Source organism: Camelus ferus, chromosome 7 (genome assembly GCF_009834535.1).
Source record: "Camelus ferus isolate YT-003-E chromosome 7, BCGSAC_Cfer_1.0, whole genome shotgun sequence".
Classification (NCBI taxonomy): Eukaryota; Metazoa; Chordata; class Mammalia; order Artiodactyla; family Camelidae; genus Camelus; species Camelus ferus.
In genome coordinates this window covers 13,060,580-13,084,630 of record NC_045702.1, presented here as the reverse complement: position 1 = coordinate 13,084,630, position 24,051 = coordinate 13,060,580, and the positions used below count along the sequence as shown (strand labels likewise).

Here is a 24,051-nt window from a genome sequence, read left to right as displayed (position 1 = left end):
AATCATGATACCTATGACTTCCTGAGTGCCCGCTATGTACCAGGCACCGTGAATACAATGATTTAACCATCGCCACAGTCCTGAAAGTAGGTATCTCACAGATAAGGAAAAGAAGTCTCAGAGTAGCCCAGTAACTAATTCGCCCAAGGTCCCAGCTTGAAAGTGGCAGAGTTAGGACACAGTAAGCCCAGGTGTGTTTGATTCTAAAGCTCTTATCATCCCTACTACTTTCCAACCAAAGGTCATTGGCTCCTTGAGAGCTGCAGTTGGAAGAGACCTTGGAAGAATTTATCCAAACTTTCCACACAGTTCAAGGAATGTTTGTACAGGATCCATGTCAGAAAGTCATCTCAAGTCTCTATGAGTATTTTTAATGCTGGGAGACCACAATCTCTGAAGATTAGTGGGAAAAGCTCTAGACCGAGTCGGAGAAGCTGGGTCCCAACACCTATTCTGCCACTTACTAGTCAAGTAACTTCACACAAGTCACTCAAACTATTTGATTCCCATTTATTTGTCCATAAAATGAGGATAATAATGTACCTCATGATGAAAGGAAAAAAATGCACCTTGTAAACTGTAGCAGTGCTTACAGTGGGTGGTTAAGCACTTTTTCAGTTTTCAAAATTTGCCTTCTTGTAACTTTATCTGTTGTTTTCAGTCCTGTTTAAAAAGACGGAACAAATTCATCTGTTCATAATTACTGGGCTCCTGCTACACGCCTGGCACTGTGCTGGGTCCTGGGTATACAGCAATGAACAAAGCAGATACTGTCCCTGCCTGTGAAAATCTAGTCTAACCATTCTTTCACTTAAAAACCCCAAAACTATTTTAAAAAATCTCTATAAAACCTCTTCAAATATCAAAAAACAGCTATCATGTGATTCTTGGTTCTTGTAACTAATCTGCAGATTTCTTCCTTCTCTGCTCTCCAACTGTTCTTCACTGAGGGACAGTACAGGGTCACGGATTAAGACTAGCGGGACCTGGGGAAAATGACAATACCTCTCTGTGCCTCCGTTTCATCATCTATAAAATGGGGATGAGACGATTACTCACATCAGAGATTTTTTTAGGAGAACTGGATAAATGTTTTAGAACCATGCCTAGCACACAGCAAGGTTATTAATCTTCAGTCGTATTTGTAAGAGTCCATGCTCAAAAGAGCAGCAGCAGTGCACCAGGGAAGAAACCGTGTGCAGGGCTAGAAGTGTCACCAGGGAGATATGCTCAGGGGTTTGGCTAAGTTGAGGCGCCAGACGGACCGCGCCCTCCTTACCTCCTCTCTGACTTTTCGCTCTGCTTCCTCCTGCTTCCTCCTCTGCTCCTCCTCCTCCAGGACCTTCCTCCGCTCCTCTCTCTTTTTCTTCAGCTCCTCCAGCTCCAAGGCTGCTTCCTGCTGCTTCTGCTTGAGCTTCTCAAACTCCTCGCTCTCGGTTTCCCCGCGGCGGCGGCGAAGCTCCTCCAGTCGCTTGCCGGCTTCCACTTGGGAAGCGCCTTCGGCCTCCTTGGCCTCGCTGGCCCTCCCTCCAGGGCGGCTGCAAAGGAGTTTGACACGTGTCTGCCTTGCAGCGCCCCCTGTAGGGAGGGGGTGTCGGTCTGCAGGCTTCACATCCCAGACAGATCTCCACGGCCCTCCTTGGACAGTGGATCCTCACACCAGCCCAAGGGGAGGTTGGGGTCCACCTGGAATCACCAGGTCTGAATCCCAGTCCCTGCTCTGCCACTTACCTTGGGTTTCCTCAGATGTACAATGGGGGCAGATAGGCGCTGTTGGTGGGATTGTAAACTGGTGCAGCCGCTATGGAAAATCGAATGGCGGTTCTTCAAAAAATTAAAAATAGAACTGCCATATGACCCAGCAGTTTCCCTTCTGGGTTTTTATCCAAAGAAAATAAAAACACTAACTTAAAAAGATCTATGCACCCCCATGGTCATGCAGATTATTTATAATAACCAAGATATGGAAACAACCCAAGTGTCCATTGATGCATGAATATATAAAGAAAATGTCATCTATACATACAATGGAATATATGCAGCCACACAAAAAAGAAGAAATCTTATTTAAATACTCATTAGCAAGTAGTAAGAGCATTCTAAACTGAATAGGAATTTAGGTAACCCATTTCTGACTCTTGTAACAGATGCATTACTGCGGTCTAGGATCACTTATTCCATGAAGAGAATGGCACAGTGTTTCTAGCTATGGAGCAAGAGGAAGAATAAAACGGAAAATGAGTTCAAGGTTACACAATTACCAACACTGATCTTACATGTACATCTCATGCTTTTTAAATAACGAAGTAGTTCTGAATAAACTATGTCCTTTAGGACAATACTTTCAAGCTGCAGATTGGAAAATCAATTCAGTGGACTGTCATTAGCATATAAAAATGAACTAGAAAACACCAGAGGGCATTGCACAGAACAAGGGTAATGACCATTTCTTGACGTGAGTGTTTCAGTTATAAACATATACGTAGATGGGTACTGGCTTAGAATGTGAAAATTGATTTCTTACTAGGAGTCGAGGTTAAAAAGTTAAAAAATATTATTCTAGGTTCTTGATGGCTAAAGATGAGCTCTTTTATTTTTAACTCAATCAAGCTTAGAGAGTCCCTTAAAATTTGGTGCTGTTCTTTCAGGGTCTTAAGGGCTTGCAGGCCTGTGACTCTGGAAAGGAAGTCTCCCCTCTCAGGTAATTTGAGGTCTTCTCAACTTCAGAGAGTTTGCTCTCTCTTTGTGTTCATCATGTTAATGTTTAGTTGGACTGGTTTCCACTAGGTGTCGCTCAGTCTTTATTTGGGGCATTATTCAAATGTCCATCATTAGGGACTGGTTAAATAAATCATGATCTATCCACCCAGCACAACACTCTAACATCAGCTGTAGGGTTACATTCACTGGTATGGAAGGCTACCTAAGATTCATTGTTATGCACAATGCAAGAATCACTTTACGATAGAGATTTATAATCATACTCACACATACACATACTATATGTATATGTGCATGTCTATTTTGAATGTATATACATAGAGAATAGCTGGAAAAAATGTTACTGGTGGTTATCTGTGGGTGACGGATGCTTATTTTTATACTTTTATACTTTTTATATAATACTTATTTTCTGAATGTTTTTATTGAGTACATTTTCCCCCTATAATCAGAAAAAAAACCAACCCTCAATTCCCACATTAAAAAATTAAACAGTAAGCAAAACAAAGCCTCATTTTGTACTTTCTATAAAACCCTTGGTATAATCTGCTAATCTCTGTAAACTTCCTCCTTGACTTGAGATTTTCATGTTATGTTTTAGAGAAAACAACCCAGCTATAAAAAAAAAAATCAGGCCCATCAAAAGGAGCAGTAATTAAATCAAACAAAAGGGGCTATGCTCAAAACAAGAACAAGAGTTCCGTCCACATCACTTCTGCTCAGATGTGCAGGCATGCCCTCAGCTTTAGGTGCCACTAATATGGGAATTTCTTCCAGAAGGTTCTCTCCTCTGTCCTTGGCTTTGGTAGGTGAAAGTTAAGATGAACATCAGACCTTTCACCATGAACACAGCTTGTTTTCAGTGGGCTGCAGGCACTAACCTAATCTGAATAGAGGCTCTTACTTCCTTCCCAGCTCCTCACTTCATAACTACAAGGAGCAAAACCAGGCATCTCTGCTTCCATCGGCATCAACTTCTAACTGAAACTGTAAAGTATGTTGGCAGCTAAACAAAAATTAGTAATATGGTGGCAGCTTGTTTCTTTCATTTTTTTCTGCCCAAACATAGAAAAATTAAAGCAAGAGTCCCAGTTATAGGTTCCCAGCGCTCAATCTTTTGCTATCCCTTGTGACTTATCTCTTTGAAATACCCAGTTCTCTGGATTTCCAAACAATGGACATGTTAATTATTAATCTGAGCTTTGAATGAAGCTGGTTGGCAATTTTGCTAATTGTTAACCGAACTTTTTTCTACTGATGAATTTTTTTAAACATTATTTCTCTTAACAAAATTGTACCCACAACACATTTAAAGCTATCAAGTAATAAAACAATAATATTATTAGGTATTATTCACTGAACACTTTTCATGAACCTGACACTTTTTGGGGGCTTTAAAACATTAAACTACTTGCACTTCAGCAAGCTCTGGACTCAGCTCACCAGCCTGAATCAACTGGATTTCTAGACTTTCTATGAAGTCCTGATAAACTTAATTTCCACATCTGCTTTCCTGCCAATCCCACGTAACATTTTCTATCCTTCTCACTCCTTCAGACTTTATTGAGGCTTTGTAGTCACATCTTTTCCTCCATGTGCCTTAGGCTCTCTTTTGGATAAATGTAACTAGGTTTCTGCTCAAATTTTTGTGTAGAAAATTGTTTGGGTACAACCATATTTACTTAACATCTTAGCACCTTGGAGCAGCTGGCAAGGTCCATCCCTAGTAGTTCTGCTTGCTCCTCATATTACAGATGCTTTGGGGTAAGGAGCGGTCTGACTTCTACAGAATACCTGCTTGGAACTTTCTTACTTGAAATGTTCAGAAAAACAAGGTCTAAAGGCAAGGCTGTTGCCAAAGAACAACCCCATGGGAATCCACGTTACAAGGACCTTTTCCAGAACATCTGGCACAGAAGCCAGTGACATAACAGAGGTTGGAATTTGGCACCAGCAGTTGGAGGGAGTGTGTGTGTAGGAATGGGGCACAGAGAGTAATGTAGCCGGTGTCCACGGCAGGTTTCTGCAACTTGAGTCCTTCTGTGAAGTTGATGGGGGCTCCCGGTATCTAGAAGTGAGGATTTATCTGCATGTACTTGTCTGTTCTAAAATCAATCACCCAGATATTCACCATGACTGGGGAGTGGTGGGATTAGGAGGGGAAGCTGAAGTTATGCAAGAGGGTTTTCCAAACTGGAGCAGTAGTGGCGTGCTTTCTTCCTTCCTCTTAGAGATTCCCAATGGCAATTAACGTCAAGTGTTCGCAAAGTCCTTTGGTAAAGAGAGCTGATTAATTTAGTTTAACCTAATGTTTCCAAAGTATTTGGTCACAGGGCAATCTTAGTTTTATGCAACAATTTATTTATAGCCTTTAGAAAATACATTCTTGAAAGTGGTACTGAGAAAGTTCTCTTACAAAGTTGGCTGGACCATACAGAGAATGAATCAATGGTATTAACTCCAGTCATGATGTTTTCTAATAAACTGATCTTACATGAATATATTAGGTGAGTGAACAAAATCATGGATGCCAAGCATGATCTGACCTGACAAAGAATGGGAAAGGCAGATCAAACCTTGTCTGAGTAATGCCTGCTGGTCTCCTGTTAGTGACTGATAGCCTGACCTGCTGACTGAGTATCTCTAAGACAATGGCCAATGACCTCACAACAAAAGTATGTTGCCTGTTAGCACGCTTCTGTCTGGAGGCACAGGGTAGGGAGACTGATTTTTTTTTTTTCACATGTGAACACAGTCACTGTTAACTAGTCACTCCTTCTTACCTGAAAGTATTCTCAGTGTGTTTAAGTTTGTGGGTCATGAATTCTCCGTTCTGCGACTTCACTTCTGTAAATCCCTTCTTTCCATCCAAGAAGCTCTTAACTTCTTCTTTGCGCTCTTTGTCCTTTTTAGTCTTCTCATCTTTGATCTAACCGATGGTACATATCAGGAAGAAACATAAGGATAAAAATCTTATTAGGTTTGGTTGGTATCACCAAATAAAACCCAACATTGTTAGGAAGCCAGAAAACTCAGAAGTAAAACAAACCACCAGAGAATGATGTGGGAGAGCTGGAATCAGAGGAAATTCTTAGAGCGTGAGCTATGGTCCTCCAGGCTCTGAGCAAAGTCCTTGACCACAATTTTAGGAGGTCAAGATCATCCCTGATTTCACTGAGGTTTTATTTTCAAAAGTAGTGGCAGTGTTACCATTTGGAAACTATTATGTTCTGGGAACCCCACACAAGAGTGGTTGTTTTCAGTTCCCACTAGGAAGAGACATTATTAGTGTGGCCTTGATGGGAGAATGGCCAGGTTGCTTGGACAGACTTCTTGGAGGAAGGGTGCTTCTTTGAGAAGGACACAGACATGTTGAGGATGAAAGAAGAAACTTACGGAGTTAGCCAGATCTGTCAAACCGATTTTGGCAAATGTCAGAAGACCACCCTAGCATTTTAAACAAATGAATAACTAGGTTCCCCAAGATAGAAGATATAATAACCCTACCTTTAGGGGGATGACTCAGAGACCTGCGGGGCCATGTTTGTAGTCATCTAAACCATTAAAGATAGAGTGGAACAGGAAATGAAGAAGCTGACTTCCCTTGAAGGTAATAATTTAGTCTCTGGAAGTGGTTTTGTGATTGTCATGGGCAACAGAGGAGGGTGATACACAGAGACCAGGTGTTAGCTTTAATTTTTTTGTGGGTTTTGTGTTACAAGTTCCTCATAGTGAGACATTATTTCAAAGTAAATGGAATTTACATAGCTTTTTGGGAGGGTAAAGGAATTCAAATTACCTTACCATCTCATCCATTCTTAAAAAATGAGTGTGAAAACAGGTGAGGCTCATCATTGCTCTTTTCAAGACAGACAGTGACAAGGCGCTAGCATTCTAAAGAAATCTGAGGAGGAGCAGGGCTGAGAACTCAGGGCGCCGGTGCCGCCCAGGATGGTCTCCCCTTATCTGACCACTACCTCTTTGCAGCTACTATATTTCTGATACCACTGCCCCCAAGGTGCATGTTTTACTAAGCAGAGTACATTTTTTTGCTCTTTACAGATGAGCTTTTGGTAGTCCTCTGCCTGACTGCCTTCCTCGAGTGTTATTAGATTAAATTACTATGGAGGGACAATTCACTACCATGTTACCCTTATTAGTTAAGACTTGAATCTTTCTCCAAGGGTCATATGTTTAGGACAACCCTTAGACATGCTGAAGAGGGGGCTGTTATTTTGCCATTCTCTCTGAGAGCTTTGTCTGAAAGTCAGGAAGTCCGAATTTTGGTTCCAATGCTGTCAACAAACTAGCTGTGTTACTTTAAGTCACCTCGCTTCTCTGGAGTGTTGGCTCCATGTACATAAAAAGAGAGGGTTGGACTAAATGATCCCTTCCTAATCCTTCACCTGATTGTTTCCCTCTTGGCTCCTGATTTGTCCTGAGAAGCTACAGAGAAGAAAAGGAAACTCCTGTCCTGTCCTACGGCTTTAGTGTGGCTCCTTGGAGGCTGTCCGGGGCAGGCAGGAGCAAGCAAGGTCTCTTCTTGTTTTAACCCACCATTGTTGGGTACAGCCCCAGAAACCATGGACTGGAGTTTAAGAAGTATCTGAGGATACAAATTTAAGGGTGAGGGGGTCCCATTCCAGGGAGACTGTGAAACAAATTGTGAGTCAAATCTTAGTTTGTGGAGCACTATATATACAAAGAGCAATTCCCTTTAACTCATTTTCCCTATTTTGGAGTCAGAGGTATTTCCAGTCTCCCAAAATGCATTATCTGATTTACTGACCAAAAATGTGTGTAAAATAGATTTGTAAAATACACGTCTGACAGAAGAAAAATTCTCCCTGTTTTCAGGCTCTGCCTTTATTGGCAAAGGTTGTGGTGGATGGTACACTTATATTCTCTTTGGAAGACTTTCTGAGAAAAATTCCAAATGAAATGATGAAAATTGGATTCTGACTGCAAATTATTTCTCTTCCTGGGAAATGAATAAGTAATTCCGTAACACCTTTCAATTTTATTTTAAGGCTTATAGTGGGTTGGATTCTATAGCAGATTCAACCCAAGGTCATGGGTTCTGAGCCCACTGGGGAAAGCATTAGATCCTCTAGGTCTAAATGTTACCGTGAAGAAAATCTGTGCTGATGGATTACTATGGGGCTATGCCTCCTGAAAGAGCTGAAGGGTTTCCTATACAGATAACATCAGCAGGTAACACTCATACGAAAGGCTCTGGTCAAATGTGATCATTAGGATAAAACTACAGATATCTGGGCTATTCAATGGAAAAACACCTGGGGGTGTGCGTGGGGGTGAGTGGGAATTTCAGTGACATGTCCTTGTGCCAGAAAGACACTCATAAGGTGGTTGAGCTGCCAGTCCTTTCAGTGTACTGCTTTCAGTGTATTGCAAAGCCAATGCATTGCTTTGCACCATCTAATTCCAGAATAGTAATGAGAATTGGTGCAAGTTACAGTTTTTCACACTAGTTTAACACACTTTTGTTAGACTCAGAAGCTTCAGTTCCTTTTTCGGGTCCAAGGTCTATCACACGGATGTCCTTGCTACCGAAAGTTTGGTCCATGGACAACATGGACTTCACCAGGGAGCTGAGGCTCTCCCCAGACCCACTGAGTCAGAGCGTGTATTTCAGAAGATTCCCAGGTGCTTTGCACACACACTAACGTTCGAGAAGCTTTGGCCTATGTGATATTAATAGCAGTTTCAATATTCTATGAACAGTTTCATTGGAAACTTTTTCTGTTAGAGGCCAGGGGGATAAAAAAAAAGCTCTGGGGTGAAGAACTAAAAGGAGGCATTTTATAATTGGGGAAGGAAGAGACGAAGCTGAATTAAGTTTCAAAACTTAATTTTTTTTAACTTAAATTTAACTTACAGAGAAAAAGCTAAATTAAATGGTGGCTATCTGCAATCCATCGCCACAAAGAGTTAAACTGAAGTGGGAGAAAGGAGGTTTTCTGTAAGGCAGTAGAGTGACTTCTGGAAATGTTTTCCCTAAGACAGCTCACCTGACGTTTGGGTTTACCTATCCTGCATAGTTCCTTGAAAGGAAAGACTTTTTTGGACGGGGGGAGAGAGGGACAAAACGGTGGGGTAGATGGAAGGAGATGAGATGGGTGTTTAAAATGGCTAAATCATGTTAAATATGACTTAAAGTTATCCACAGGAAGCAATTACAAAAACAGCTGGAAGAGGGGGAAAATCTAGTCATTCAACCAGTAATTTATGTATGCGGTGTTAAAGCAGGAATTTTTTAGTTTGAGTTGCTAATCTGGCCTTGTGTCAAAAAGAGGCCAGGTTTTGGGACACTGGAATGTGCTGGAGGGCAAACTACAAAAGGAGCAGGTCTGAAATCATCATACCATGGCCACTGCTGAACTGGGGCCTCATCCCAAAAGAGGCAAAAGGATGACTGGAGGACAGCTGGTGAGCCCCTGCCAGCCCGCGGACATAGTGCATGGACACAGAACGCCTCGGTCATTAAAAACAAACCCCATCTTAGTGAACTGAGTTAAATTAAGTCGAACCCAAACATTTACTCAGCTTCCCCTCCTGCCCCTAAACTCAATCAGTGAGTATGGTTTCATGCCCTCTTCCTTCTGTACTTAAAGATATTCCCCACAAAACACTAGCTTTAGAGATGAACGCATATAGGGTATTTCTGTTTGAGTTTAGTTCCAACGTAATTTTGATTTTTGGGGGGATGGATTTGTAGGTGTTCTTCTGTTACAGAATGTAAACAGTGTTTCCCAACACGTTCGATGATTTCTTCAGCTGCCTCATTAGAGTCAAATTTAGTTTTCTAGTTATTAGCCTTTACGCTTTCTCCTGCTTTCAACTGCGCACTGCTCACATTCTGTTTTCACTCCCAAACCATCACAAGTTCTACTGGAAACAGGGAGGAGCACATACCTTAAACAACATACACAAAACACAAACTAGGAGTTCTTACTTTTCAAAATACGAATCTCAGGAAAAAAACATTTAAGAGAATAACTGTCCCCCTATTTAATCTCACCTATTTTCTAAATATGGATTTTTGTTCCTTAATCTATACCATAATGGGCAGAGAATTGTAGCACAAGTCCATCCGAGTCGGAGCTCAAGAGCTATGATTCAGTCCCATAGGCAGAGTAATTCAAGCCTTCTCACTTTTGACGATTTAGTTTTACCACATCCAGTACTTTGAACGTAATAAATACTGTCATAATTTTTAAGATTGCTTGGAGCTAACATTAGCACCATGGTTAAAACACGGTCAGGCCAGATGGGGCATTTTGATTATGTTGGAGCATGACATTCTCTCTGCCGCCGCCTCTGGTCCACTGACTTGTTTACTTACCTACAGTCAAACACCCTGGCACCAGCTCCTGTGTGTGCCCCAGAAATGCAATGCAGAACACTGTGCCAAACTTTTCTTTTGAAAACCAAATATCATCTTCAGTTCATCAAATTTTCTACCGAGATGTGTGGGAGTGTTTTTCCTTCGAAAAGTTAAATCATTAATCAAAGCCAGTTGGAAATATTTCATGATTGAAATGAAAGTAAGATGGCTCAAAGAAAAACAAATAGCACTTGGAAGAGTAGAAAGTGGGAAAGATTGATCCGAAGAATGTTTTTCAAGCTTTTTGACTGTGACCCATAGTAAGAACGAGCATTTATATCACAAAACAATACTGGCCACGATGCCCTCTGATATTTTCTATTCTATTTCATTTTAAAAATGCAGATTGACATATTTAGCTAATTTTGTTATGCTCTAAATTGATTTCACCATTCAGTGGATCACGAGCTTGAAAAACACTGGATTAGAGGTTACAATTTTGAGATCATCAGACCTGAAATGTCACGGAACACTGCTCCCTGATGCTTCATGACTAGGTTCTTTCTCAATATTTACCTCTTCTTTTTTGAAGGCAGGCTTGTCTTGCTGGGGCTTTTCTCTTTTAGCTTGCACTTTAGCCCCCCTTTCTTCTTCCTTTGCATTTTCAAGAATGGTAAAGTCACTCATTTAAAAGAAGCCCCTCCTAGCTTATAAGAGTGAGAGGGTGCTCAGGTCACTTTGCATGTGGCGTGAAATGACTTCTATGTGGCTATCTCAGTGCCAGTGGTTCTAAACAGCAAAGTGGGATAGTCTCCTCCCACCAGAACTTTTTCTCACATGCCTGTCACTGTGCTCACTGAAATCTAGCGTGACGTGGTGCTTCTGGTGCGTGTTTACAAACCTCGTGTGTGGTTTGGTGCATTGTTGTTCCTGATCATCTCAATGGTGTGTTCATGAGCCCCTTGTAAGAAGCAGGAATGAAAGATAACTTCAGTGCAGTGCAGACTTAGTGACAGAGAGTTCTCTCTGGAAAGGTGAAGACACAAGCGTCTCTTTTTTCTTTTTTCTTTTTTTTGCAGAGTAGGTGGTGGTGGTGGTTATTAGGTACAGTGCTTTTAATGCAGCCTTGCAGACAGAAAAAAATATGTTTCTTAGCTTATAAATATTTCTTGCCTCCCCCAACTATTTCCACCCTTCTTGTGCTACATAAATTTATTTGTGTCATCCAGATGGTAAAACAAGCAAAATGTGTGCTCTTAATTTCTGGTCAGTTACAAGTTGATGCTGCCCCAGATGAATGGCTTTCTGCAAGTCTACATTAAGCCCAGGTCTACACGATGGCAAATCAGGGTTTTGACATTTTTTTATAAAAGGTCCAAATTGGCTCCTTTCCTTCATTACCAGTTCATTTCAAGGGGTTTATTTTTGAGTTCATAAGATGATATTTCTGAACATGATTCTTCATGTCAGTTTCCTACCCCAAATTTTATCACCTTTTATTAAATGCCAAACAGAAGGATAAAGTGAGGAGTTATGGTCCTAGAGCACCATGTAGACCTGTGGATAGAGATAAATTGTTAGAAGCAACGAGCTGAGATGCAGGTGCAGAATCAGAAGTCTAACACAGCACCACCACACTTATCATCTTTGGGTTAATTCATTTTTCTGGTATTCATAACAACCAAGCACAGAGCAATTCACTTCTCTCTGATTGTCCCAGTAAATTGGATGGACTGAGTATTAGCCATCGATCGATTGCTGCATGCTTGCATATTGCTATGACCTGAAAAATGAATAGCTGGCCAAACGATCAAGCATGTGGGGCTGGAAGAATGTGGCCTCAGCCCCAAATTTGATGCGCATTACATTTCTTGTCACAGGCATCACACACTTGGTGCAAAATGTTTACTGTACCTGTTTCTTTTGAACAGCTGTCTGAGGTTTGTCTTCTTGTACCTTCTTCTCATTTACCCCTTTCCCTTCTATTTTCTGTCCTACCTTTTCCTCTTTTACCTTTTTCTCTTGCATTTCCTTTTTTTTCTCTTCCAGCTGCTTCTTCAGTTTCTGCTCTTCTATCTTAGCTCTCTCTTCTGCCTCTGCCTTGGCCCTCTGCCTCTCCTCAGCTGCCCTCCTCTCTTCCTCCTTAATCCTCTCCCTCTCCTCAGCTGCCCTCCTCTCTTCCTCCTTAATCCTCTCCCTCTCCTCTGCTGCCCTCTTCTCTTCCTCCTTAATCCTCTCCCTCTCCTCTGCTGCCCTCCTCTCTTCCTCCTTAATCCTCTCCCTCTCCTCGGCCTCCTGTCTCTCTCTCTCTTGTGCAGCTGCCTTTTCTTCTGCTTCTACCCTTGCCTTCTCCTCTGCTATTTTTTGGTCTTGCTCAGCTTTGATTTTTTCTCTTTCTTCTGCTTCCAACCTGGCCCTCTCTGCCTCAGCCCTTTCCCTTGCTTCCTCTTCCATCTTCTCATTATGGGCAATCTCATCTGAGGCTTCCCCCCTCTCCTCCTCCACCTTAGGCTCCTCTGCACTCATCTGCCCATTTTTCAGTGGCACTACTGTCTCCTCTTGGGATTCTGCTGTTTTCTCTTTTACCACCACCTCTACCTGAGTTTCTTCACTGCTCACTGGCTTTGGCTTCTCTTCTTCCTCTTCCTCCTTTTCTTTCTCTTCTTTCTTTTTCTCTTCGGCATTCCCCCAGTCATTCTTCTGGTGGGACTTGGTGACTATTTCAGTTTCCTCAATCTCATATCTTTCTTGGCGACTTTCACTTTTTTCTTCCTTCTCTGCCGATTCATTTTCTGCCATGTTGTTTTGCATTCTTCTGCTTGGCAGCGACAAACTTGCATCTGTTACTGTTGGGTCAAACTCCTTCTGCCGCTCTAGTGCTTCCTGAAGGCGTTTTTGGCGTCTTTCCTCCCGCCGGGCCAGGCGCTCCAGGAGTGCAGCCTCCTCGTCACCCTCCACCTGAGTGTTTGTGGTGGCTGTCTTGACCTCCTCGTCGGGCACACTGAACAACAGAAACAACACCAAAGACAGCTTGCTGATTAGTCAGTCAGCTGGATTCAGGTACTGTGCCACACTGGAACTAGAGCAGAGATATGCATATGTACAGATTCCTACATATTTCCCCTTGGAGGTTACCGTATTAGTACGTGTCCCCTTGGAGGTTACCATATTAGACATGCCTGCCTGGCTTTCAACAGCATATGCAAATCTTTGCCCATGGTCTTTCTCTGGCCATGCAGGAGCCTACTCTATATACCAGAAATGCTTTGAGTATTAATGTCCCCTGGGCATTTTGCCCCAAGCAAAAATTAATGAGTATTAGTGTATAAATACCTCAGCTCTCCTCACCTTGGGAGTCAGAGTATTCTGAGGTGCCAGTCCCACACGGGATCTTGGGTTCCCCAGTGGAGTTAAGCTCCAGATACCCACAGTGGTAACTTGCTTGGTCATGAAACCTTGATCTGGTTGTCTTCCCTTCCCTGTCTCACTTGCCCACACTGCTACCAATTTTTCCTGGGATCACTTTACAGGCAAACTATTCATGCTCAGATCCTTGTTTCAGAATCTGATTCTCAGGGAACTCAAACTAAGATAAGGACTGAACTGAAAAAAATGAGTGAATTCCTCTTGTATCATATAGTGTTCTGACATGTAGCCAAGTCATCTGGAATTCTTGATCTGGATTGCTAGAACACAGAGGACGTTGAGAGGAAGGGAGTGTATGTTCCAGGGTGGAGATGCTCTACTCACGCTGATGACCCCCATGGTGGAGACACCTAACTGTCACCACGACTCATGCTCCTCCTTCCACAGTCACAGGGAAGTGACTGCCAGTCAAGGATTGGATTTCCTACCCTCCCCTCTTCCTTGCACCAAAGTAGGGACACTTGATCAGTAATTCCAATGAAATGTGAGCAGAAGTGAGATGTCCAGATGAAGACAAGTAATCAGCAGAGGTACTTCTGCTTTTTATTTTATTTTAAAATTGCTTTATTTTTATTATTAAATTCTCTTCCCTTTCTATCTCTGTCTGCTCCAAAAAAAAAAAAAAACCTCCAAAGCCCAAGGAGTTAACAGTCACAAGAGTAAAGAAGATAGTTCTGAATACTACTCAGCCATAAAAACTGACAACATAACGCCATTTGCAGCAACATGGATGCTCCTAGAGAATGTCACTCTAAGTGAAGTGAGACAGAAAGAGAAAGAAAAATACCATATGAGATCGCTCATATGTGGAATCTAAAAAAAAACATAAACAAAGACAAAAACAAAAAAAACCATAAATACAAAACAGAAATAGACTCATAGACATAGAATACAAACTTGTGGTTGCCAAGGAGGCGGAGGGTGGGAAGGGATAGATGGGATTTCAAAATTGTAGAACAGATAAACAAGATTATACTGTATAGCACAGAGAAACATACATAAGATCTTATGGTAGCTCACAGAGAAAAAAATGTGACAATGAATATATATATGTTCATGCATAACTGAAAAATTGTGCTCTACACTGGAATTTGACACAACATTGTAAAATGATTATAAATCAATAAAAAATGTTAAAAAAAAAAAAAAAGAACATAGTTCTACCAGTCAGAAATACCCACACTGGACTGCTATGTGTTATTGCATCAAATTACTAAAATTGGGGACCCACTGTTAAAGCAATTGGTATTGCCCTAATTAATATATATATACCATCTACATTCTTTATCAAGATTTCAATGCATAAAGGGTCTCTTGCCCTCTTTTCTAGAGTAGACGAAGAAAAGTTAAATTTGATGTTTAGAAAAAAAGAAAAGAAAACCTCTAAAAACCAAATTGTAGCATGTCCATCACCGCACTCTCTATTGCGGGATACTGGACACTGCCCAAGCCAGGAGTGTTGGTCTTCAATGGCAGGAAACAATCAGTCATGTGATACCAGGACTGTGACCAGAGTTGGAAGAATATGTCTTGCAATGTTTAGAAACTCCATCAAATTTCATGCTTCATACCAAACTTGGCCCTTTTGAAGTTCAAGTTCACTTAATTTTGGAAAAACATATTTCACATTTAACAACAAGAAATGGCTGAGTGAAGGTTAGAATTTAAACTTTCTTGGCCTTAGCTGTTGCTGTTAAGACACTGTCCTCCATGAATTAGACACATAAGGATTAAATTTCTCTGAAAATGCAAATAGTTTAGAATTTAAGAGGAAAAGTCTATACATAAGGCATTGGGATCAACTGAATTCAGATAATTTTTAAGAGGTACCCCAAATTCCAAAATGCTAGCCAGCTTAAAGGACCCTTGAGTTAAGAACAAATGGACTCTACTGAACCTTTTTTTGCCTGTTTATAAATCATGACAGCAAGCATCAGGGGAGGTCAAGCACCAGTTACAGTTGTTTAGCCCCTAGGAGAAAGCTTACTCTTCTTGTGGCTAACTAATATGTCAGAGGTAAATCACGGGTTCTCAGATCTGAATATGTTCTGCTGAAAAAGAATTTTGTACTCAGTCAACATCATGAAATAATAAGAGTAAAATGTAAAAAAAAAAAAAAAAAAAGAAGAGAAACACAAGTAGACGCAAGATCTTAAAAGCAAGAAAACTACAGGCCACTACTAATTTTTTAAGGCACTGTTGATCACTCCCTAATAACGGATTCATGAAAGGCCTTAAAACGTCATTTTTTAAACTCTGTTTCTCATCCCCCTCAGCTCAGAAATAGAAAAGGCAGTGAAGACAATGGAGTCCTGCTCTGTAAGACTGATATCATCTTCCTAATAATCGCCAAAATTACTCTGTGCAAACACTGTGCATTTTACATATATTAGCATCTTAGCTAAATTTAACATTCATAAGAAAAAGGTATGACTTTTATTTCCATTTAACTGAAGAAACACAGTTAGTGAAGGGTCAAGTTGGGATTCAAAGGCAGGGAGTGAACCCCAGAGAACACACCTGCAACCTCTTTGCTATACTTCCTCCCTAATGAGAAGCTCCTTACCGAGGGACACGGTCTGTTTCTCCACCTAACCAGTAAGCTTCTGGACGGAATCATCCTGCCTGCCAGAATTTTCATGATGCTTTCAGAAACCCTCTGTATCTCCACTTAAATTCAGGTTAAAGAGGCCAGAACTCTTTCCCTTCAGAATTTTCTAGATAGATTGAATTAAGGGGACTATCAAATACAATGCCCTCCCAACAACAGAAAATAAAACAAACTAAAACCAAACTCACACAAAACATCTTATATTGTGATTTCATTATATTTAACCAGCCCACAGTTTTAAAATAAAATTAATTTTTTTCTCCCTTTCACCTTCAAATAGCCTCATCTTTTCTACACCTTGGGGCATGTAAATGACATATACTAACTGTTAACATAATACACTATAGGACCTTGTATGTGTGAACTTGTAAAAGCCTTTTTGAAGAAGTTGAACCTATTAAGTGTTCTCAACTTTCCTAATGTCTGCTAGGGCCTGTATAGGAAAAAATGTAGTTGTGAATTCATAAGCTTGTTTGAATAATTACATTAAACAGGATTCTGCAACTTGCTGAATATTGTAGTGATCAGAGAATATTGATTTAGGCTGCATATCAGGAAAAAATAAGACATTTGCAATTCATGCCTACTTTAAAATTCAAGCATTAGCCGCTACTGGTAGGCACAGCGGAGTATTAAACTAATATATCTTCAGTTCAAAACAGATACTGTCTTAAAGAATGAATGTAAGTAGTTTTCCTTATTTAATGATATACCCATAATTTTAGCAAATTAAAAATTACTAGATTACAAAAGAAAATAAAATAGGTGTGTTTAGGGGATGGGATGGGGGAGAGAAAGGAGTTTTGGTGTCCTAATGTCTAAGTCACATTGACTGTCCAATCTGGTTAGTTGCCTAAAATGGTCACAAAAGAATCAAGCAAGCTAGAAAGACTGCAAAAGAGTTGAGTTGGGCTGAGAAGGGAATGCTTTGCCCAACCCGCTCCTCTTATCAGACAGGCTAAGAAGCAACTGAGAAATTCTCCCTTCCAAAGAGGACAGTACCTGTTCTGGGTATTGACCTCCACCTGGTCAGTCATCTGCCCCAAGGATTCTTCCTCTTGCTTCTGCCGCAGTCTTTCCTGGCGGGCGCGGCGGCGCCGTTCCCGGGCGGCCTCTTCCTCATCATCGTCGTTCCTCTGGTAGGCGATTCTGCAATATCACAAGGACAAACCTCTTGAGCCTGCCAACTGCCCACCATCTTCACCAGCTTCTTGGCAGGATCAACCCTGAGTCCTTTCCTGAACTTGACTACTTACGAAACTACAGAGTTCCTTAAGGATGGTTCTGTTCCTTAAGTTTAGCTGACTAGTTTTCAAACTTTTAAGTATCTGAAAAGCATTCATCCAATAGCTACACAGGATAATTTACAATGATCAAACAATAGCTTAAACTGAAAAAATTTACACAAAAGCAGCTGCCTTTGGAGACTGTAGGTTAACATACTTAGACTTCTTTACTTAGCTGATGACTAGCACGTAAGATTTAGAAGCAGAAATCGAAAGCATTGAACTGAAAGTAATCAAAACACTTGTTAAAAAGATTTAACATGTTGTATGGATTATTTGTGGAGATGTTGTCACAAGGGTCAGAAAAGATCAAGTTAAGTTACCAAACCAGGACTTTGGCGTTAGTAAGCCAAATCACTAATTAAAATCCAGAGCAGGCTATCCTCTTTGCTTAGATTTAATTTTTTCCTTTTAGTTCCTTTTCACTGAAGAAAGGTGACAGGAGACCTCATAGTCAGTGCGGCGCCCTCCCTGCCCCCCTCTTTTGTTCTAAACCATAATTTGATGTCCCACCACCCACATGCTGGGCACATCATGGGAGCCCACAGGCGTGTATTTAGCCAGAAACCTAAAGGCTAAGGCAGGCTGAAGAGGCACAGAGGGTTCCACGTGCATATATGGTATTTAGCTTTCATAGTTTCATCTAAAGCAAAGGCCTGTTTAGGAAAATTATATAATCAATTTCACCATGTTAGATATGTTTCTCCTAATATTTATTCCCAAATGAAGACTCATTGCTGGGGAATCCAGATGCTCAGACTCAAGAGGAAATGGCCCACGTGGTTAACCTGGTTGCTTTGGAAGAGGACTGTGTACTGAGATACAGAGTGGTGAGAAGACACAGTAGTGCTGGCTGGCCTGATGGTTCAAGGGTTGGAATGGAGCTGCACTGTGCAGCAGATGGCTTTTCACATTGGCTAGTAAAGGTGCTTTTATTACAGTGAAACTTACATGTCCACAAATAGAAATCCAGATATGTAGCCGTTTCATGCTTATCTTTCTTCTATAATGACAAAGCTAAAATAATTTACAAATGAAAGAAAGCAAAACAGCAGAATCATATAATTTTTATTAGCGAAATGAACCTAATATGACTGTGATGGTTTGTTTGTTCCCATTAGATTTACAAACTCGGTATTTTGGGGGTTGAGATCCATTACTTCACTTCATCTGTTTCTGTCTTTTGACTTCAATAACGCAAATGCTATGAACTTTTTTTAACCTAGGTTTCTTACAAAAAACAAGGTGAACAATTCTCAGGGTTGATCGGTTTGTTCTTTGTTATTTCAGAAACTCTGACTTCATACTTAACTAAAATCTGCTAGTGTGTAATATTCAAATGCCAACATAAATAGAATGTCACTTAATAATTCTATAAAACTGACTGACTTATTTCCACAAATATGGAGAGAAGGGCAGTGTGATTCAGTTAAAGGACGACTAGGTTAGAACTCAGTTCTAGGTTTCTAGAACTGGTCTTTTACTAGTGTTCAGCCCTTTGATTAACCTGAGTTAAACTGCCTTGTCTGCCCGTGGGTAACAATCAAATGAAACCATGGCTATGTTGTGCTAAGGCATTCTACAGTGTAGTATTTTGTTTTATTAGGAAAGGGCAGCGGAGGAGCTGTGTGTGAGGAAAGATGAGTTCCATTTTAGACTTGTTGACTTAGAGGCGACAACATGACATGATTTGAATGTTCCTTTCTAATTTAATCACATTGTAGTTCACAGTCAAAAGCCCTTCCCAGAGGTTTGGCTTCAATTTTCAGATTCTTGGCCCAATATTCCTTTTGCTTATTTCTCACTAGACAGCTTTAACCGCAGCAGGGAGAATGCGTCCTTAATGACTGCTTCCCAAGTTAATCAAACAGAAAGTCTTAATTTGCTCTTCTACATCTCTGGATCAGCCATGAGGTCTTGGTTATTACTTGAGGCCTTCATTTTCCAAGGCAAGTAAGAGACATAAAAGCTCCATATGGGACACCTTATGTCAAAAACAAAACTCTCCCCTCTCCTAAATGGAGTCTCATTTGAAGCCATTAATTTCCCACCATACTCGAACAATTTGAGATGTTACTGTCTTCCTCCTCCCACCTGCACAACGTGCTTCACGGTGGACGCTGTTTGCTTTTAGCTCTGGCGTGACCTAGATTTGCCAGTGGTCTAGGTCAGGTCACACTCAATCTTCTTTCATCTTAGATTTCTCAGTAGAGGAGTGGCCTTGAACAACCAGATGGTTTCCACTTTCTCTCCTAACTCTTCTTGCTTAAAATTTACAACGACTTTCCATGGATAGCCTCTTGCCTGGGATACACAGTCGCCTGAGAGAGATTTTTGAGGCTATTGACAAACAAACATGTTAAAATTGTTTTCAAAGTTAAAAACTAAAAAGGAGCCAAAATGGTTCCATGGTATTTCGAATCCGAACATACCCAGTTGCTGGCTCAATAACGTATCAGTTGACTTCATAAGTGAAATTGTGTCCACGCCAAATGACTTGATATGTGTGGAAATTCTTCAAATGGGAGCCTCCCTACACCAGCCCAAGAGTACAGGGCAGACAGTGGGTGCTTAGCTTACAGGTCTGTCCCGCAGCATGAACCCTTCCTACTACTACCAGAGGTTATTTTTCTTTCAAATTCGAAGAACTTAACTGTCAAATTTTTTTGTTTCTAAAAGTTACATACACTTTTTATTTTCTTAAACTAGACATCACAAAATGTAAAAATCAGGTCCCTGATTACAGCACTCAGATAGGAAAATGAATAATCCCTGATGTATTTTACCAGACCTTTTCCTATCCACAGATATTTTGATTTTTAACAAAATGGTATCACGTTCTGTATATGATTTTAGAAATAGTTTTTTAAATTTACCTTATTCATGCCTATTTTAACACATCAGCAAAATATAACTTTCAACAGCAACATGGTATTCTATAAAATAGATGTACATAGTAATGATATGGAGGGACTATTATCTATTTACTCAGTTTTCTACTGATGGGCAGGTAAGATTTTTCCAACTTTATATTCTTATAAACAATACTGCAAAGGACATCATTATAGATATACTTTTACCACTTGTTCAATGATTTACCCAGGAAAAAATTCTCAAAAGCTAGAATTTCTGAGTTTAAGCGTATGCTCATTTAAAAGCTTTTGATGCACAAGGACAAATAGCCTTCCAAAAAGGTACATAACACCAGCAACGCCTGTCAGTGCTAATTTCACCATAAGACGAATTTATCCAAAGAGACAGATGAGAACACAGCATCCTTAATACGTCCACATGATAACACAACTCTGCTTTATGCTTCAGTTAAAGGCAAAATGTTAACATTTCTAATTTTCCACACGCCAGATTTAAATGTATTTGGAATGCTGCTGACTAGTAAAAATCATACCTAACCACCCACTGGATTGTAATAAAAACATAACAACCCATTTGTTGTTTCTGTGAAACGTCACCAGACGCCAGCATTAACTGGTCTACCGTATTGTACGCCGCAAAGACAACTGATGTTCCCAGATGATTCAGAGGCAGCGTAGGACTCAAAGTTCCTCTGAATCACCTGAGAAAGATTAAACTATGTTTATTAGAGCTCTAATCAAGTGAGTTTTATTTAAAAACAAGTAACCACAAACGATACGTAAAGCACCTCATTTAATAAAATGCTCAATTGACCAGAATCCACGACTTTCCCACCCATGCTGGGTGAAGACAGGCTTACTCTGGAGTAGTATGCTTTGTTTCTGGGTAACTGCCTTTGCTCTCCTCTTGGACAACACCTGAAGTAAGGTACGATTGATCCTTCTGCAGGAAGGCCAGTGTTTCTGGCAGCTAAATGGCTCATGAGATATTTGGGAGAGAGATGATCTTGTGCGTGTGTGGATGTGTGTGCATGAATAAATGTTGAACAATCTTAGAAGTCCATTATAATAACATGATGCTATTTGATTGTCAGTGGTATGAAAAAAACAGAGAGAACTGGCTTGTCTTCCATTCCCAGAACCACTGGTTAAAGATGCTGGTGTTATATTATAAGAAAAAACAGATCTATGCAATGGGAAAACTTCCTTGGAATGCTGTGGCTTTCACACCAAAGATGTTTTAAGTATTTACCACCAGACCTCTACTGCCTCAATATATTCAAGTAACACGGTAATCATGTTACATGCTGTGCCTTTTAGATAGTTCAAATAAATAAAAGTATTGCAGACATGGCAAATAATGAAACCACTGATGACTCAGTGTCTTTATATTTGGATGGGCCAGGGTTTGAATGTCCTTAGATGAGAGGAAGTGGCTGAGGCTTCCATACAAGGCACAGGAGCAAGGCACTAGTTGTCATCTTGCCTCAGTGTCCCCCTCACCCCATCTTCTCCAACAAATATTTCTCCAGACTTGCACAACATTGGCAAAACTCTTCTTATAATTTCATCTACAGTATAGAGTTTTGGCTTTTTTTTTTTAACTCCGTGTTCTCCATAGTTTGAAGAATGTTACTCACATCTCCTTTAATTTCATCTTTTTTCCCCCCTATTTTGATATTTTCTGACTTGAGAGTTTTCAAGTAAACATACTGGCAATAACATTTTATTAACAGGACAAGATCTCTTATCAGGAAACCATGTTTACAAATAGAATAAGGAAAAGTAAAAACCACTTTTATGAGGAGGCTGATTTTATTACAAGTTAGAGAGTGCTGAAGAAAAGATTTAATTTTCTATATCTTATAGCAGTGGTTACTAACATTATAAGAATGTGGATCCTTTTAAAATATCAAGAAAAATTAAAATATCATGACAATTGCTTATACTTTTGTTATGTATTAAAAATGTTTTATGAAGTGTCTATAAATTCAACACTGCATAAAAAGGAATCTGTATCTTATAAACCACTGCATTTATACGTATCTGAAGAACAGCTGAAACAGTTACTTATTAGCCCACAAAAATTACTTGGTATGGATATGAATTTGGGACTCTCTTCCAGCAACTTCAGCACTCAAGAACCACTGGCATGTAGAAAGAGATGGCCAGAGTGCCACTGAACAGACTTTGAATTGGCCCCTTCAAACCCTTTAGCATCCTTTAACATTCCTCGTGTTTGGTAAGTGCACACACACATGTACAGACACACATGCAGACCCACAATTTAAGTGAGGAAACCCTTGGAGAAAATAAAAGGCTCAAGGCACTAAAATGAGGCTTATGTACAAAAACTTAAAGAGATTCCCATTCAGATCAAAGTTTCCAAGTCTCCCTGTTTTCCTTAATTGATTCTGCCACATTCCTATATGTTAAAAAGAGAATGCTGCACCTAAAATTCCAGCAGAACAAATAAATTTGCTGCCTGAAAGAAGGAATCCTACCAGCAGTTCTTTATCTGTGAATTCACAGTCATTTGTAGGCCAGTAGACACTTAGTTGAACCCTAAGATCAGCTTTCATCTCCCTGCCTCCTCCTGTACCTCTGCTTTCGTGTAAGGTGTCATTTGAGAGAAGGTGGTGCTGATTGAAGAAGATTCCAGGTTGTAACTGAGACACTCAATCCCAAACATGATCTTGCCTCCACTTTCTGCTGCTGTACACTCCCCACGCAGGCTCAGGAGGAAGACTGCCTGGGGTTCACAGCTGCAAAGGACAACTTCTTAGTCAATTACATTTCTTTGATTTCCATCGTTCTTGGTTCTGCCAATGTTGTCTTAACCTGGGTCTTAATATGGAATCCCACTTAAGAGTTAAAAACTTCACATGGGCTGAAAATGTGCTTATCAAGGAGGCAAAATGATTCATACAGACTCACAGTATTGTTTTTCATGTACCAAAAAACCCCAGTGATTTTCTTTCATAATATGAAATGCAAGCAGATTCTCCAAACATATCCAGTTAGCTCTGTGAATTGCTCAAATGCACTTAGCAAAATTTCAGGCAATGCTGTGATCAAGAGGGAAAATCCTGAGCTACTGAAATGAGTCATATTTGCTTTGCAGATTTATTGTATATTTGAAAGTTAAAAGAGGCGTCTAGATTCATTCCAGGCTCTTAAATATGATTTTGTTTACATGTGGAGTCTGTAAAATATTGTGGTTTCATTTAAGGCACATAAAGTCCAATTCTGAATGTTTTTCCTTTGGATTCCTTTAAAAGAAAGGCATTAAAAATTATAATGGAGAAAAAAGTAAAATTATTTTCAAGTCAGAAAATGTTTAGAAATGGATTAATAGCCACTAGTAAATTAGCCTGTTAGTAATTAATATGGGATAGAATGAAAGAAAGCTCCCCTGATTTAGAATACATACACACACACACACACACACACACACACAGACACACACACACACACACAGACATATTTTTTTTTTATTTTCTGGTAGAGAAGGAAGGTAAAAACCTTTTGAATTTCACCGTAGGACTCACTGCTATATCAGGGATGTGCCTCTTGTGAGGATGCAGGCATGCAAAGGGATACATTACTCTGAAGAAACTAACCCAGGACGAGAGGTATGTCCTACCTCATCTATTCCTCCTTCTCCCACCCCATCTCCTCATGCACACACACATTTGAGAATTACTAATGTTTGCATAGCAGCCATACGTTTTGGTTCTCTGTTGTAAGACACTGCGTGCTTACACATTTCAGTGTTCTTATATA

The 24,051-nt window shown here is 40.3% G+C and overlaps 1 protein-coding gene across 14 annotated transcripts in view; it reads right to left on the bottom strand.

The window, feature by feature from the left end:
• Window positions 1-24,051, bottom strand: part of CALD1 (caldesmon 1) — a 176,696-nt gene that overhangs the window by 18,873 nt on the left and 133,772 nt on the right. For 8 of the 14 annotated variants that reach the window (XM_032483393.1, XM_032483399.1, XM_032483392.1 and 5 more), the window contains 5 exons: window positions 17,109-17,255; window positions 11,984-13,070; window positions 10,646-10,723; window positions 5,505-5,650; window positions 1,280-1,538 (listed from right to left, as the gene is read on the bottom strand). In XM_032483393.1, coding sequence (XP_032339284.1) covers window positions 1,280-1,538; window positions 5,505-5,650; window positions 10,646-10,723; window positions 11,984-13,070; window positions 17,109-17,255 — 1,717 coding nt within the window. The remainder of the gene's footprint in view (window positions 1-1,279; window positions 1,539-5,504; window positions 5,651-10,645; window positions 10,724-11,983; window positions 13,071-17,108; window positions 17,256-24,051) is intronic. The other 6 variants (XM_032483397.1, XM_014566834.2, XM_032483398.1 and 3 more) reach the window with 2 other exon arrangements.